Source organism: Aquarana catesbeiana, linkage group LG04 (genome assembly GCF_042186555.1).
Source record: "Aquarana catesbeiana isolate 2022-GZ linkage group LG04, ASM4218655v1, whole genome shotgun sequence".
NCBI classification, from domain to species: Eukaryota; Metazoa; Chordata; class Amphibia; order Anura; family Ranidae; genus Aquarana; species Aquarana catesbeiana.
The window spans coordinates 616,276,521-616,294,572 of record NC_133327.1 but is presented as its reverse complement, the minus strand read 5'-3'; the positions used below and the strand labels follow the sequence as shown (position 1 = coordinate 616,294,572).

Below are 18,052 nucleotides of genomic sequence, written 5' to 3'. Positions count from 1 at the left end.
GAGCATGAATGATTTTATCCAGCTAAGTCTTCCTTTGTAGGCCATTAGACTTTCATCGATACTGACGTCGCTGTCTGGTACATAGGTCTGCTGGAAATTTTTCAGAATAATTTGATATAGGTCCCAAATCTTTTTCAGTTTTGGAGCTGGATGAGAAGTCTCATCAAATTCTTCATTATTTTGAAAATGCAGATATTTCTCATTATGAGAGAAAATTTGTATTCCGACATGATGGTGCCATAAAAAGGAGTGGCTAGTATTTTGTTGGTTGTCCAGTACCACTTCTGCAGGGGTTTCCCCACCACTCCCTGGAGAATAATTAGGCCCAGAAACTTCCAGATGTCCTCTTTGGTCACTGGTTCCCATTTTCTGCTCCTTGAAAAACCCAGGGGGCAGTCATCTTCAACCTCCACTTTGATACCAGGTGCTCCGGTAAACGGGAATCTTGGGGGCGCTGTGTGCTCCGTACTGCAATCAATCGAGCACCAAGTCCTCTGGGCACAGTCGCAGGATCATCGCTGAAATCGCTTTCCGTGCCTGATGACGAACTTCCCCATGAATCGATATCACTCACTTCTGCAAGCGATTCTGTCTCGCTGTTGCTGTTTTCCAGCATGGTCGCTCTGCAGTTTCCAGACAGAAAGTACAGTAAAACTGCAGGCAGGGGCACTGGACAAAGCACTGGGGGGCAACCTGAGGTCAATTTTATTTTATTTAGTAATGTAATCCAATAGGATTAGAATGTGTCAGTGTGTTTGTGTTTTATACTTTTTGAATTTGCCGCCGGTTCCACCCCCTGCGTCGCTACGCTCGCAGGGAATGGAAGCCAGGGCACACAGTGCATCAGGCGGAAGATCCGGCCGCCGAACACAGCGGGAGAACATCGCGGGATCCCGGAGACAAGGTGAGTCACATCTTCCAGGATCCAGCAATGCGATCCCGAGTCTGGCTCGGGGTTACCGCTTTTGGTACTAAAATCTCACTCCGAGCCAGACTTGGGAATACCGCCAGGGGGGTTAATGACAATGGTCCCAAAAATGTGTTAAAATTGTCTGACGTGTCCGCCATAATGTCGCAGTCATGATAAAAATTGCTGAACGCTGCCATTACTAGTAAAAAAAAAATTATTAATAAAAATGCCATAAAACTATCCCCTATTTTGTAGACGCTATAACTTTTGCGCAAACCAATCAATATACGCTTATTGTGATTTTTTTAACCAAAAATATGTTAGAAGAATACGTATCGGCCTAAACTGAGGAAAAAAATGTTTTTTTAATAAATTTTTTGGGGATATTTATTATAGCAAAAAGTAAAAAATAATGCGTTTTTCTTTCAAAATTGTCGCTCTTTTTTTGTTTATAGCGCAAAAAATAAAAACAGGTGATCAAATACCACCAAAAGGAAGCTCTATTTGTGGGAAAAAAAGGACGTCAATTTTGTTTGGGAGCCACGTCGCATGACTGCGCAATTGGCAGTTAAAGCGACGCAGTGCCGAATCGCAAAAAGTGCTCTGGTCTTTGGCCATCCAAATGGTCTGGGGCTGAAGCGGTTAAACAGACCCTTAGAAGCAGTGATGTGTCCAAGTACTGGCAACCAGGGCATTATGATTCAAATGATTATCACTGGAGCTTATAAATTAAACCACATATACAGGAAATTTAGCAACACTGGAATGGATGGAAGAGACATTCTTTCTCTGTGCTCCTCAACTTCTAATGTCTGCCTGGTTTATAAAGTAGGAGGTAGCTCATGTCTTGAGATGTTTAAACTGCTAGTAACTGCCTGATTAAAAGAGGAAAGTCACAAGTATTACTTCTAATCATGCTTTTATTTCCGTTGAAATATATCATTTTATCTTATTTCTTTCAGAGCTCAGAACTGTATGCAGAACAGCTACAGAAGCTACTAAATGACGTAGTAATTTCAGGTAAGCCTAAAAAATAGGTTTGTGAATAGTAGGACATGTTAGATAAAGCTGACTAGAGTAGAAAATAGCAATATATGTAATTCCTCTTATACCTCTAGCTTTATAAGGCAGTACATCTGACACTTTAGTATTATGCCCCGTACACACGGTCGGACTTTGTTCGGACATTCCAACAACAAAATCCTAGGATTTTTTCCGACGGATGTTGGCTCAAACTTGTCTTGCATACACACGGTCACACAAAGTTGTCGGAAAATCCGATCATTCTGAACGCGGTGACGTAAAACATGTACGTCGGGACTATAAACGGGCCAATAGCTTTCATCTCTTTATTTATTCTGAGCATGCGTGGCACTTTGTCCGTCGGATTTGTGTACACACGATCGGAATTTCCGACAACAGATTTTGTTGTCGGAAAATTTTATATCCTGCTCTCAAACTTTGTGTGTCGGAAAATCCAATGGAAAATGTGTGATGGAGCCTACACACGGTCGGAATTTCCGACAACAAGGTCCTATCACACATTTTCCGTCGGAAAATTCGACCGTGTGTACAGGGCATTAGTGTTCTCTATTATTCTTTAATGTTTTAATTTGAAGTTTGTAGGACATGTTAGTGTAATCCTCCGAATATTTTGCAAATGTCTGATTTTAATGATGTCAAAATTACTTTCACTGCCTGATTTGCAGACCCAACCTTCAATGCCAACCGTTCAGCTTTTAGCTTGGATTCCTGCCGAGGGATTTTAATGCTGATGGATGTATCTTTTTGAATCGCCGTCATCTGAGCAGTTCACATAATAAAGCAAGCACATTGGAGGGGGGGATTCAATAAAGCTGCACCACTTTACTGGCAATAATTGCTCATAATCACAATTGCTAATAGCGCCTAATTAGAAAAAAACGTCTGCTGCCACATTCAGGTAGTTCTGATTTGCTCCAATTCTACATTGTGGCACAACACCTGCACCAAATTCAAAATATAGTAAAGCCAGTTTGTATCTTACAAAAGTGGAGCAAATTAAGACCAACATTCTTCAACATCATGGTGATGTGATTTTTGAAAAAAATGATTCTTTTTTTTTTTTTTTAGCATACTTTCACTAGTTAGTGTCTTTAATCACAGCCACACCAGTTATATGATGATGCTGTACTGCACTGGTGGCAGTATGTACAACCTTTTTAAAAATTGTGAAATTTGTTTTTTTAATTTCCTAATTTTCCAAAAAATTATGACAAAAAAAATGACAACTTCAAAAAACTTGCCATGCCTCTTACTAAATACCTTGGATTATCTACTTTCCAAAAAAGGGTAATTTGGGGGATATTTGTTTTGTCCTGTAATTTTTGGGCCTCAAGAAATTAGATTTGCCGTCAGTACATCAGGAATGATCGATTTTCAGATATATAGTATATACCATAGTTTGTGAACTCTATAACTTTTCTACAGACTAAATAATATACACTGATTTGGGTTATTTTCACCAAAGAAGTGTAGCAGTATTTATGAAGAAAAATTATTTATTTGCAAAATGGTATATCAGAAACAAAGAAAAATGCTTTTTTCCCCCAAATTTTCTGTCTTTTTTCGTTTAACAAGAAAACAAAAAAAAAAGGCAGTGATTAAATACCACCAAAAGAAATAGGCTATATGGGTAGAGATCAGTGTTTACAAATGTTTTTTATGTGTGTACCATCATCCCTAAAGTAGTTAACCAAAAAATATGTAGAAAATGGGATTTTAAAGGTACCCCTGATATAGGAAAAGACATTATCTACTAAAAATATATCAAATATTTATTAAAGCAAAACAAAGGAAGGGAAGACACTCAATGGGGCACATACTCCCAAGGAGACAGGAGTGACCACATCACAGAAGGGGGGTGATGTTTATAGAAAAGGCTTATAGCTAATCCCCTCATTGAGGCCGGGGGACCGAGTGGCCTGTAAACAATAGATCCATCTCGTCTCCAATTGGAGAAGTTTATTGTCTATATCACCTCCTCGTTCATGTTCTGGTATGTGTTCAAGGCTGAAAAAGCCGATAACTTTTAAATCGAAATTGTGGTATAGCCCCACATGACGGCTAATAGGTGTTTCCATCCTATGTTTGGAGATAAGGGACACATGGTCCCTGATTCTACAAAAAAGTGGGCGCTTAGTTTTTCCCACGTAAAATTCCCCGCAATGACATTTCATTAGATATACGGAACCAACCAATTGACAGTTTGTTCTATGTTTGGGGGTCCAGACGTTATTGTTGGGAAGGATAACATTGTTCCCTTCTAAAATGAAGGGACAATAGTTGCATCTGCCACAAGGGTAGGTGCCTGTTGATTTAGACTTGATTGTAGTCTGATTGCGATAGTGGCTACTCACTAGAGTATCCCTCAAGGAGCGAGAGCGTTTTTTTTGGGGGGGGCGGGGAGTGGGATGGGGGGTGGGATGGTTTTTGTTCCTGTTTTTGTTTTTGTTTCTGGAGGGTGGTTTTGGTGGAGTTATGGTTGCACAAGCTAAAGAGCTTTCAAGCTACATAAATGTGAATGTTTTATGTATATTTTTTCTGTGTTTTTACCTTTTTTTCTCTTTCTCTTTTAACCGCTAAGCCACCGCCCACCGTCATATGACGGCTGGATGAGGCTTCTATTGTTCTGGGAGGACGTCATATGACGTCCTCGCCTTCCGAGCCACTAGGGGGCGCGCGCGCGTCGCCGGCGGCGCGCGCGCGTGCCCGCTGCGTCGCTCGGGACCCGGTGCGCGTGCCCGGCGGCCGCGATGTCCGCCGGGCACCCGCGATTGCCGGGTAACAGAGCAGGAGCGTGGATCTGTGCATGTAAACACAGATCCACGTCCTGTCAGAGAGGAGAGGAGACCGATGGCGTGTCCCTTGTACATAGGGACAGCGATCGGTCACCTCCCCCAGTCAGTCCCCTCCCCCCACAGTTAGAATCACCTCCTTAGGTAATACATTAACCCCTCGAGCGCCCCCTAGTGTTAACCCCTTCCCTGCCAGTCACATTTACACAGTAATCAATGCAATTTTATAGCATTGATCGCTGTATAAATGTGAATGGTCCCAAAAATGTGTCAAAAGTGTCCGATATGTCCGCCGCAATATCGCAGTCACAATAAAAATTGCAGATCGCCGCCATTACTAGTAAAAAATAAATAAATAATAAAAATGCTATAAATCTATCCCCTATTTTGTAGACGCTATAACTTTTGCGCAAACCAATCAATATACGCTTAGCGCAATTTTTTTTTACCAAAAATATGTAGAAGAATACGTATCGGCCTAAACTGAGGAAAAAATTTGTTAAAAAAAAAAAAAAAATTGGATATTTATTATAGCAAAAAGTAAAAAATATTGTGTTTTTTCAAAATTGTCCCTCTTCTTTTGTTTATAGCGCAATAAATAAAAACCGCAGAGGTGATCAAATACCACCAAAAGAAAGCTCTATTTGTGGGGAAAAAATGATAAAAATTTCATTAGGGTACAGTGTAACATGACCGCGCAATTGTCATTCAAAGTGCGACAGCGCTGAAAACTGAAAAATGGCTTGGGCAGGAAGGGGGTGAAAGTGCCCTGTATTGAGGTGGTTAAACATCCAAGGTTGTTTTTATCGTGAATATTGTTGTTGAATAATTGAAAAGCCTCGTCCATTTTCCTAATGAAGCCTTCTGGGCGAAACATGTTGAAATTATGTGGACGTGGTTATGCTTTGAACTCTTGGTGACCACAGTTTTCTTCATTGTCAATATTAGGTTGAGGATGTATACCTTTGACTGTGAATGTAAAACTGTTTTCACATTTTATCGTACATTTTTTTTTGTAAAACTGCTTTAATAAATATTTGATATATTTTTAGTAGATAATGTCTTTTCCTATATCAGGGGTACCTTTAAAATCCCATTTTCTACATATTTTTTGGTTTACCACCAAAAGAAAGCTCTATTTGTGTGAAAAAAAATTAATTGTAATATGAATACAGTGTTGCATGACCGTGCAATTGTCATTCAAAGTGTGACAGTGCTGAAAGCATGGGCAGGAAGGGGGTAAAAGTGTCCGGTATTGAAGTGATTAATAATCAAGGAACCTAAGACGTATTTTGTATATTCTTCCCTTCTAAGCACATGGTGGGTCTGGATGCTTGAACTGCTACTAGTTTGACAGCGGGGGTTCTAGTCTGTGTATTTGGGTTGGGTTTCAGCCTTTTTGGGTATTGATTACCATAACAGCTTCTTACAGCATTAGTGCTTGTTAAAATGCATATTAAAAAAGTTACATTTTAGTGAGCTGTAGCATTCTAGTGTCAGGTACTAATCAGGAATTTTTCAAGAGCTGAACTAGGCTGTGCATCATCAGTAAGGTGTCTCAGATTAGATTTACCCCTTCTTCGAAAATCTGTCTACTGGGCCTGGTGGAGGGCCTTTCACCCACGATGGCTGGCAGGACTCCTATTGGCCTACTTTTGTTCTATACCAGGAAGACGCTCACACTCCACTTGAGGAAGCCCTCAGCTCCCACCATTGCCTCTTGGAAGCAGCTAGTCAATTCCAACTTACCACTCTATAAAGATACTTACGCACATAGGGGCTGCATCTGTAAATTTGACAAAATCTAGGTAAAGTGGCTGGAAGATGCCACTACAGTATAGTCTTGTATCTCTTTGTATTTTGGGCTGGGGCCCGGGGGTAAGTTTTGCTAGGTGCTTTTCTCTCTTGCTCTGTCCTGACTTATTGGGGGGAACCTGTGTTGGGTTTATACAAGCTTGTATCAATGCCATTCTAGCGCGAGCCCCACAGGCAACCATTTTGTTGTGTTTTTTTCTCTTTTGGTGTTTTTTCTTTCTTTTTCTGTCAGAAGAGGTCCCAGCAGCCACTCATCTTTCAAGTAATGATGGCAATGCATCATCCAACCCACTTCCTGTGAGCTCAGGCTGTCACAGACCTGCCCCCTGATGGTGCATCACCATTCCAGCCTCGCTCATGATACTATAGAACAGAAAGGGCACTAACACATTACTACTAGTGATGCTGCCAGCGACACACTTCCTTTACAAGGATCATAAGGCTCACTAAATGTTCTATAGCTATAAAGGAGCAAAGGTGCCTCCCTTAGGAAATAGCAATAAAATATCTCCTCTCCTATTCTCTAACATGAGGTAGGAGGTATTTGGCGGTCCACAGAAAGAACTGGAAACAGTGGGGCTGTTTTACTAAAGGCAAATACTGTGCACTTTGCAGTTGCTCCAGAGCTTAGTAAATGAGCAGAAGCTCTGCTGACTTCTCTCATCCAATCATATGCAAGCAAAAATGCATTTTTTTTTTGTTTTCCTTACACGTGATTGGGTATTCTTTGCAAAGTAATGCTTTACCTCATTTACTAAGCCCTAGAGCAAGCGCACTCTGCATTCTGCTTGTCTATAGTAAATCAACCCCAATTTAATTGATGACAGTCTGCAGAGGTGGAAAGCACAGGAAGTTATCAGCTCACTCAATTTCTGTCAGGATCAGCAGGTCTTTTTTACACTTATTAAACAGATATAACAAAATGTTCATTGTTACGAGTTTGCATAGACGTTAAGGTCAATTAAGTGTACTCATTTGATACGTTTGTTGAATAGCATTAATTGCCTGGAACTTTTATTCTAATAATCATTTGAAATAGCATTAAATAAAAATTTATACAGCCACTAAATATACATTTTTAACAAAACTTTACAGTGCATAGGATTGGCTAAGCTCTATTTTAGATGCCTGTTCAGTGTGCTGAAAAACCATTGTACTTAACAAATTGTGCAGCTTAACGTTAATGGGAAACTCAGCCTTCAGGAATTTTCCCGTTTCTGGAAAAGACTGAACATGTGTAAGGTAAGAGATGATATATAGTGCGAAAAATGCTTCATCTTTATTTCATGACATGACTCTTTCTAGGGCTGAACTAGGCCATCCTCTGCAGGGACACCAGTGTTGCCAATTTGTGAAATTTACAGATGTTGTGTTAATGTGATTAAAGTCTACTTTACTTTGCCAATTGTCCACCTTCCATTCCCAAGCCATAGACCTGCTCTTAGTAAAATAGATAGTGAACAGTATCATTGTCCCCAATGTGCTTCTTCTTTTTTTATTCTGTTGTGTCCTTTCAAAGCCTCCTTTCCTCATCACACATCAGTTTTCTGAGTTTGAAAATCTGTAATAATAATAATAGTAATATAAATCAATAATAATTATTGTTTAAACACGTTTTCAGGACATGTTCCGCTCCACTGATGTGAACCAAACTGGATATATTGATAAATATGGACTTGTTCGAGCTGTTCAAGACTTAGGTACAATTCTTATTCCTTAACATTTGTCACCTATGCTTTTGGATAGGGATGAGGTTCAGGTTCCCCACTGCCGTGGGTTAGGAGTAGGTCCCTGAGATTTCATAAATTTCAAATTTTTGGCTGAAAACTTTGCAGGTTCACTGCCAGAAATAAGGAAAAGCCTACTGTATAATGCACTGCATAGACTTTGCCCCTGGTCAGCTGAGTCTCAAGTGTTAATAGTAGAAAGGTATGGATAATGGCCTCTTTTATTAAAGAGTGGGTGAATGTGCTTTGGAGCTCTTAGGGAGAGCTGACAATTCAGTGTAGAGAGATTCTGTCTTTTTATTGAATTTGTTTCTTTATTTTAACATTGGCATTGGTACATGTCCCCCATGCAGGGCTGGGACAAGGGGTGGTCAGGAGGAGCAGCTGTTCTGGGCACTGTGGTATCATGTGAGGTGGGCTGTCGTGAGGAGATTGGGAGTTAGGAGATTTGTGTTGAGAGGGGAAATTTGGTGGATGGCAAGGGGTAAAAACCATTCTAGGAGGGGAAATTTGGGGTGTATGCTAGGAGTGGTGATTTGGGGGGGGGGGGTGTTGTGTTTTGTTGGGAGTAGGGATGGAGAAGAGGATTTGTGCTAGGAGGGGGATTTAGGGAATTTGTGCTTGAAGAGGCGATATGCTAGAGGGGAGAGGGGAATTGTGCTAGCAAGGGGACATTTTGGGGGGGGGTGGAATTTGTGCTATTAGGGGTGATTGGGGGGTATTTGTGCTAGAAGGGGTAATGGGGGGGGAGTCTTTGTGCTAGGAGGGGGGATTTGAGGGGTAGAGAACTTGTGTTATGAGGGGTGATTTTTTTTTGGGGGGGGGGGGGCATTTGTGCTGGGGGAATTTGGGGGATGGGGGAGCACAGAATTGTGCCAGGAGGGGAGATTTCAGCAAAGGGGTGGATTTGTACTGGGAGGAGGGGGGAATTTATGCTTAGGGGGTAAGCATACAAATTAGTGCTAATTTTTTTTTGGGGGGGGGGGGGATTTTGCTGAAACATAATGCTCATACAGTACATCTGGGGTGAGAAATTTGGCATGTTCACTCTGGTCTCTAAATTACCTTGTCCTTGTGGCAGTTCCTGGCTCCCCATTGGCAGTGCCCAGCTTCCCATGCCTTTTGTTTGCCAACAGCTTACTTATCTGGCTACCCAACAGACACCTGAATTATGTCTCAGTTCAGACAAAACAGTAACATTGTTGTTAAGCACTTCTCCACCTGTGACAAGGGCAGTGGCCCCCAGATGACAGCAAGGGGTTACATAAATGATGATAGTGTTGAATATAAAGCCTTTACACTTTCATGCAGTCAGTACATCATCATATTCTCAGATCTCTTAGCTGGAAAATAAGGATTGATCATCAACTCCAAGAAGCTGACAAACCGTATTACTTACACTTATACAAAGAAAAACGATTATCCGCTTTGATGGATTGTCCCTCTACATTGTACCAGGCTTTAAATGCATCAGTATTAGACTCAGGAATAGGACGGGTGTTCAGCACAGGACTCATGTGAGGTCGTCAGGCCATTAAAGTCTAACGCCATTGAAAAATCTGTTTTTATTTTGGATGAATGCTGGTGGGCTTAACCAGCCCCTGGAGTACTTCATCCTTCAGTTGACTCCAGTAATGAGATCTCCCCAATATTTTGCAAAAGGTAAAGTGAAAGCTCTTGATAATACCTAGAACAGGTGGGTGGACAAAAACAGAGATGCTCCTTTTAGGTCCCTGCACTCTATGCCCTGTTAACATTTTTTTTTTTTACCTAAGTTTACCTAGTTCAGGAGTAATCCTATTCTTCCAGTGCCCATATGCCCACACCCCGCCACCATAATGTTCCAGTGCAGCGGGGGGTAAATAGAACTGAGAAGCTGTGACATGCACTCATCAACAGTGCACAACTATGTCTGCCAACTCCCTCATTCATGGAAGCCATACTACAGATTCTATGAAATGAAAAGTCATTTATGAATGGAAGACAGGCAGATAATTTATAAATCAGGTTTTATTCATAGATGATGTAGTACAGCTTTTATGAACAGTGGAGCTGGGTGGAAAGTGTTAGCATAGTTGGGCACTCTTGATGAGACCTTGTGACAGCAATGCAGTTCTATTAACCCATGCCACACTAGAAGATTATGGTGGTGGGGATGAAGGGGGCATTGGAGGAGCAAGATATCTACTGAACTAGAAGACAGAAGCAAATGGACACATTGTACTACAGATAATTAATGTCCCTGGTGCTTTTGTATTTCTTTTATAGGTAAACTTAGGCTTTGCCTCTGGCCTGTGGGAGTAGAAAATGACCCAACATCAGTGGGAGTAGACAATGTCCCAGGCTTGGTGGTTAGTGGGAGTAAAGATTACATTGTACATGTGGTCAGTGAGAGGGGAGAAAGTGCCCTATTATTAGTATTAGTTGGAGAAATAGTGCCCCAGCATTTGTGTCAATAAAAGGAACAGCACCTCGTTGTTGGTGTCATTAAAAAAAATGGTGCCCAATCATTGGTGTCATTGGAAGGAAAAATACCCCTACACTGGTGTTAGTGAGAGGAACTGTGCCCCATCGTTGGTATTGGTGGAAGTAATAGTGCCATCGTTGGTATCAGTGAAAGGAATAGTGCCCCATGATTGGTATCATTGGGAGCAATAGTGCCCCATCGTTGGTATCTGTGGGAGGAATAGTGCCCCATCATTGGTATCAGTGGGAGGAATAGTGCCCCATCATTGGTATCAGTGGGAGGAATAGTGCCCCATCGTTGGAATCAGTTGGATGAACTGTGCTCCATTGTTGGTATCAATGGGAGGAATAGTGCCCCATCGTTGGTATCAGTGGGAGGAATAATACCCTATCGTTGGCATCGGTGGGAAGAATAGTGCCCTATCGTTGGTATCAGTGGGAGGAATAGTGCCCTATCGTTGGTATCAGTGGGAGGAATAGTGCCCCATCGTTGGTATCAGTGGGGTGAATCGTGCCCCATCGTTGGTATCAGTGGGAGGAATAGTGCCCTATCGTTGGTATCAGTGGGGTGAATTGTGCCCCATCGTTGGTATCAGTGGGGTGAATCGTGCCCCATCGTTGGTATCAGTGGGAGGAATAGTGCCCCATTGTTGTTGTCTGTAGGAGGAATGGTTGCTCATTGTTGGTGTCAGTGAGAAGAATGAATGTTCTTCTTTTACCATGCGTAATGTGTGTGGTGGATATTTTATAATATATAAATAAAGATGTTGAATTTTGTATCTTTTTAAAAAAAACATTTATTTACATTTTTTTTGTACATTTTTGGTTGTTGACAAAATCCCATTAGTGTTTTTTGGTTCAAATACATGATTTTTTATTATTGGGTGTCAGTGGGAGGAATAGTACCCCATATCTGTGAAAGCAAGTGTGCCCCAAGGGCCACACATAGGCAGGCAAAGGGCCGCATCCAAAAGGGTACAGTTTGGGGACACTGCACTAAAGCAACAGTCACTTAAAATAATATCCAAGCGTGTCCAACCAGAACTTCATTTGGACAATATGTTATATCTGGAGTAGCCTTGGCCTTTAATACTACTGTAATTCAACTTTGCCTGATTGTTATATAGTTGACACTTTGTTCCACATTTCATACTTCTCATTTGTTTAATACCCCATCCCCCTCCCCTCCTAATCATTGGCCTTGTGCCAAGTCCCAACCCCCAACCTCACCCCTTCTTTATCTCCCTTCTTTTTTGTTCTGCTTAATGTTAATTACAAACAATAGAAATAGAAAAAGCCAAGCTGGTTAAAAAAACAAACACATCTATAGGTGTGTCTTATATATAACATACAACTGATTTTTATTTGTCATAAAAGAATTTGTAATATCTGTACATGGCTCTGTAACATTCATATTATACCTTTCTTACATACTAAATAAAGAGTATATAAAAAGTGTGTGTGTGTGTGTGTGTGTATGTATATATATATATACCCAAAACCATTAGAGCTCATTCACCACATGTGTATACCTCCCAACTGTCCCTGATTTGGAATTATGTCTCTCTGTCCCTCTTTCCTCCTCATTTGTCCCTCATTTTGGTCTGATCTATATAGTTATATATAAAATGCACTTTTTATCTTTCAAAAAGTGTTTCCCAGTGCTAAACCTTTCATCCAATGTATAAATAGCTGCATTTATACATTTTAAAGGCCAATATAAAGGAATAGTAGTGATAAAAAAGCACTTGTGGATTTAATTAACCTTTTTTGGGGGGGTTAATTCTCCTTTAAGGGGGTGTGGCAGGGGGCGTATCCTATGCCTACATACATTTGCTAGTAGGTGTCCCTCATTCCCATCTCAAAATGTTGGGAGGTATGCATGCGTTGGATTGCATTGGTCAATACAGACCCATAGGGGTTGATTTACTAAAGGCAAACACACTGCATACTCTAAAAAAGCTGCTTCAGAGCTTAGTACATGAGCAGAAGCTCTGATGACTTCCATCATCCAATCATGTGCAAGCAAAAATGCTGTTTTTTTAATTGTCCTTGCACCTGATTGGGTATTCTTTGCAAAGTGAAGCTTTGCTTAATTTACTAAGCTCTGGGGCAGCTGCTCTTGCAGAGTGCAAAGGTGTTGATTTACTAAAGGCAAATAGACAAGTTGCTCCAGAGCCTAGTAAATGAGCAGAATCTCTGCTGACTTCCATCATCCAATCATGTGCAAGTAAAAAAGTTTTTTTTTTGTTTTTTTTTTTTTAATTTCCACTTGATTTGGTATTCTTTGCAAAGTGAAGCTTTAACTCATTTATAAAGCTTTGGAGCAACTGCCCTTGTAGAGTACATTTGCCTTTAGACCCCTTTCACACTGGGGCGGTTTGCAGGCGCTATTGCGCTAAAAATAGCGCCTGCAAACCGACCCGAAACAGCCGCTGCTTTGTCTCCAATGTGAAAGCCCCGAGGGCTTTCACACTGGAGCGATGCGCTGGCAGGACGGTAAAAAAAGTCCTCCAGCAGCATCTTCAGAGCGGTGAAGGAGCGGAGTGTATACACTGCTCCTTCACCGCTTGAAATCAATAGGACAGCGTGGCTATACCACCGGCAAAGTGCCTCTGCAGAGGCGCTTTGCGGTGGTTTTTAACCCTTTCTCAGCCGCTGGGGGGGGTGTAAAACCGTCCCCGCTAGCGGCTGAATACCACCGCTAAAATGACGGTAAAGCACCCCTAATAATAGCGCCGCTTTACTGCCGATGCACCTCCCGCCCCAGTGTGAAAGGGGCCTTAGTAAATCAACCTCAAAGTATGGACAGGGCATTGGAGTTTATTTACTAAAGGCAAATCCAATTTGCACTACAAGTGCACTTTGAAGTGCAGTCATTGTAGATCTGAGGGGGACATGCAAGGAAAATAAAAAAACAGCATTTTTGCTTCTACATGATATGATGATAAAATCGGCAGAGCTTCTCCTCATGCACATGTTAGCTAAATTAAAATTCACTGCAGTGAATGTAAAGAACGCGTAGAAGTACATGCAAAAACGCACAGCAACACACATTGGCAGCACATGTCAGCGCTGAGACATGCATTGTAGTGTGAACAAGGTCTTAGGGTTCATTCACATTAAGTAACAGGTTCTTTTTAAATATAAACCTTACTTTCTTCTGTTTTGCAGGTCTCCCAGTCAGTGATGCCGTCATGAATATCATGCTTTTAAGATATGGAAACTATTCCAAAAAGTTGACCTTTGCGGACTTTGTGTGCTGCATGATCCGTCTGGAAACTGTGTCAAGTGAGTTATACCATTAAGATGATGATAAAAGCACTGCAGACTGTCAGTGACAGACCTGCCTAGAGAATCAGACAGGGACAGTGCAGGGCTTTGGAAGACTGTCCTAGAATTGTCATTAAAGCTGAACTCTATAGAAGAGACAAAAATGATTGCAGCCCTGTAATCAGAAACACAATTTCATGTATTTTTCCTAAAGTGGAAGTCCAGTGCATCTAAGCTTAAAGGATAAGTTCACCTTTTTTTAATTTTTTTTTTAATAAATTCCAGCTCCCCTATGCACCAATATAGCATTAATGTACTTTTCCATAAAATTTACAGACACTTACTTGACTTGTCCTCATCCATGTTTCCAAACGTTTCTATTAGCAATGCCTTACTTCCTGATCAGACTTTAGGTCATGACACAGGAAGGAGTTGACCAGCTGACCTCATTAGCACACACCCTGCATCATCCACCCTCCTACCTACCCACCCATCTCTAGGTGCACCTTTTTTTTTAAATGAAATGCAATCAATCAATGATCACCCTTCTCACTAAATACACAATATACAATCAGATTGCATAGTGTATGGCCATCTTTATACAAGTACATAGGAGGGAGTGGACAGAAACACTCAGCTGTCAAGCCCAGTTCACATCTCTGCATAGCGGGAACTCGCATTCCCACAAGCGTTTTTGTTTTTTTGTTTTTTGTTTTTAGTGGGGAGGGGGGCTTTTTGGAACATTTTCACTCATCACACAAAGGGCAGCACATCCACCTGAATGGGCTCCCCTACACGCAGCAATTGCCCCAAAGCAGCTTTGGGACTTTTTTTTAGAGCGGAGCTTGGTGCGTTTTTTACTGCAATTTTTTTTTGGTGCAGCACATTTCTGAAATGCAAGGAAACATGCAGATGTGAATGGAGCCTCATTGTTCTTGTGTTAACAAAGCAATTTCACTTTCAGGCCCCATTCACATCTAGCATAGTGGGAGCGCACGTTTTGTGACACGTTTTTCCTGTGACACACATAGGGCAGCCCGTTGATTTCAATTGGCTGCACTACATGGGACATTTTGGCGTTTTGTGGGTTGCGGGTTTTTTACTGTGCGTTTTGCCCTATCATTTTTTCACATGGCAAAATATGTGTTTGCTTCTGTGTTTGTTGTGCCAATTAATGTCACTGAAAGCAACTAGTATTTGTATGTGTATAAAGATGGCCATACACTATACAATCCAATTGTACAATCGCCTTTAGATTTACCAAATGTATATAATAGGAGGAAACACCTATCTAGCCATTCACTCTGTATCAAATCAGGCAGGCCAGTGCACCAGGAAGTAAGGCAGAAGCAATGGATATGTTTGGAAACATGGATGAGGACAAGTGACGTAAGTGTCTGTAGATTTAATGGAAAGCTTTGATATTTTTGCAAAATAAGTACATTAATGCTATATAGGTACATAGGGGAGCTAGAATTTAGAAGAAAAAAAACGTGAACAAAGGTGAACTTATCCTTTAAACCTGCTCCCACCCCCATTCTAAGCCATATATTAAGTCCCCAAGTACCCTGTAAGGCAGGGGTCAGCAATCTTTTTCCACTTAGGGGCCGGATTCAATGTATGTGAATGCATGGAGGGCCGCATTCACCTGCTAATAAATGAAGATAATAACAAGATATTTAACATGTCATGCTTTAAAATTGCGCACACTCGTGGAATGACTTCAAACTACGATACTTATAAATCTCCATATGCGATTATTTAAAAATGTCTACAGGTTACCAGTTTAGAGTTACAGAGGAGTTATTGTGCCAGAATTATTGCTCTAACGATCGCGGTGATACCTCACAAAGTGTGGTTTGAAAACGTTTTACATTTGCGTTGTGACTTGCGTATGCGTTCGCTTCTGCGCGCGGAGGGATGGGGCACTTTAAAAAAAAAAAAATGTTCTTATTTATTTTGTTTTTTCATTTTTACACTGTCCCTTTGAAAGACAAAAATTTCTGATCACTTTTATTGCTGTCAGAAGGAATGTAAACATCCCTTGTGACAGTAATAGGCAGTGACAGGTACTTTTTATGGAGGGATCTGGGGTCTATAAGACCCCCAAATCTCTCCTTTGCACTTAAGAATTTAAAACGCCAAGTTTGGCTGTTTTGAATGCTGTAATTTTTTTTAAAATTTGGAGCCTTTAAGTCTTCTGTAAGTCTTCTGTAAACCAGACGTGATGTCATGACATTGCTTCCGGGTTACTAGATCTGAGACCCGATCAAAGCCGTTCAGATCTCTGGCTTGCCAGCAGACGTGCCAGCTGGTCGCTCAGGCCTCCTGGTAGGACAGGAGCGCCCTGGTAGGCCGCAGAAGGTGATGAGAGGGGTGGACATCCCCTCTCGCTCCTTGGGATAACAGCCAAGTGACTTTTAAGCCGATCGGTTGTTATACCAAGAAAGTCGACCGTCATCTCTAAATAACAGTACCAGGGTGATGTGTGTAGCTGCATGCACCACCCTGGTACAACCCCTTCAAGCCGAGGCTGCATATTTGTGTCTGGTTGGAACGAAGGGGTTAAAATGTCCGCGGGCTGGGTGCACTTGAATTCATCATGTGCACTGACGGACCGGACATTTAGCGGCGGTGGGCCGGCTGCGGCCCGCGGGCCATAGATTGCCCAACCCCTGCTGAAAGGGAAATCTGAATAGACCTACCTAATCTAAGGGCCTTCCAGTATGGCCACATGATCTGCCTTCAAGGGAGAGAAGAGAACAGTGACAAGGGCTGCAATGCCTGGGCAGTGGTGTCACCCATAGACTTACTGTGGGGCATCCGTTGTCGGCTGTCCCTCCTCCCACATGAAGGCTTGCACTGGGAGTCGATCATGTGACTGGACTGGAGCGCTCAGGGAATAGGTAAATATACACATCTTTCCTCTACAGGGTAGTTGGTATAGGGGCTTAGAATGGGGGTGTGAGCAGCTTTAAGCAAAGTGAGGTTTTGCCTGGACTTCCACTTTAAATACATGCAGTGTAAGTACATGAATTTGACCTGGTATCAAGCTCTCACAGTACATATACAGCAAAGCTTTAGAGTGTGTGCTGTACATGGGCTCAGAGGAATTTGGATGAATAATGCTGACCAGCAGACCGAGGACATCTAGTGGTAGAAAAATAGTACTACATTGAGGCCAAATATTGCAGCAAAAGCCGGTTTTGTTGTTTTATCTGTTTATGGGCTGTTCATTTTTGTCTGCTTTAAAGTAGAATTATTCTTTTGCAAAATGTGAATACTTGCCCATTGTGAGATTGGCTCACTGTTATTCCCATAGGTCTGCACAGTGCTGAAAGTCAAATTAGAAGCATCCTATGCAACAGTTTCATTTTTGTAAGATTGCTTCTAGAATTCTTAGTTAAACAAGGCTTCTTTTCTTATTAAAACACTGAAAGTGCTGATAATGAAAGCAGACCCTCAAACTCTCCTGGTCAGTGATTATAAAGGAAACAATTTCTTCTGAACAGGAAAAAAGGTTCCAGGACAACCCAGGCTCAGAAAAAGTGTGTTGAGGGCATCTTGTGGTGGAAAAGCAGTACTGCGGGAAAAGGATTAAAATTGAATATTGCAACAAATCACTTTTTTATTTTATTTATTTTTTAAATGGGATATTTTGACTGTAGTTATAAACTTAACATTTATTAGTGATGATTAAATCAGGAGAATTTACAATCTGCTAATAATCAGTTTGCCTTCCTGTTGTAAAGACACACTATATTGCCAAAAGTATTGGGACGCCTGCCTTTACGGGCACATGAACTTTAATGGCATCCCAGTCTTATGCCCCATACACACGGTCGGACATTGATCGGACATTCCGACAACAAAATCCTAGGATTTTTTCCGACGGATGTTGGCTCAAACTTGTCTTGCATACACACGGTCACACAAAGTTGTCGGAAAATCCGATCATTCTGAACGCGGTGACGTAAAACACGTACGTCGGGACTATAAACGGGGCAGTAGCCAATAGCTTTCAT

The 18,052-nt window shown here is 41.5% G+C and overlaps 1 protein-coding gene across 1 annotated transcript in view; it reads left to right on the top strand.

Moving 5' to 3' along the window:
* LOC141140786 (calpain-13-like) overlaps positions 1 to 18,052 on the top strand; it is a 196,101-nt gene that overhangs the window by 154,768 nt on the left and 23,281 nt on the right. Inside the window, exons 19-23 of the mRNA XM_073628284.1 lie at positions 1,873 to 1,930; positions 2,620 to 2,690; positions 7,735 to 7,803; positions 8,183 to 8,261; positions 13,929 to 14,045. Coding sequence (XP_073484385.1) covers positions 1,873 to 1,930; positions 2,620 to 2,690; positions 7,735 to 7,803; positions 8,183 to 8,261; positions 13,929 to 14,045 — 394 coding nt within the window. The remainder of the gene's footprint in view (positions 1 to 1,872; positions 1,931 to 2,619; positions 2,691 to 7,734; positions 7,804 to 8,182; positions 8,262 to 13,928; positions 14,046 to 18,052) is intronic.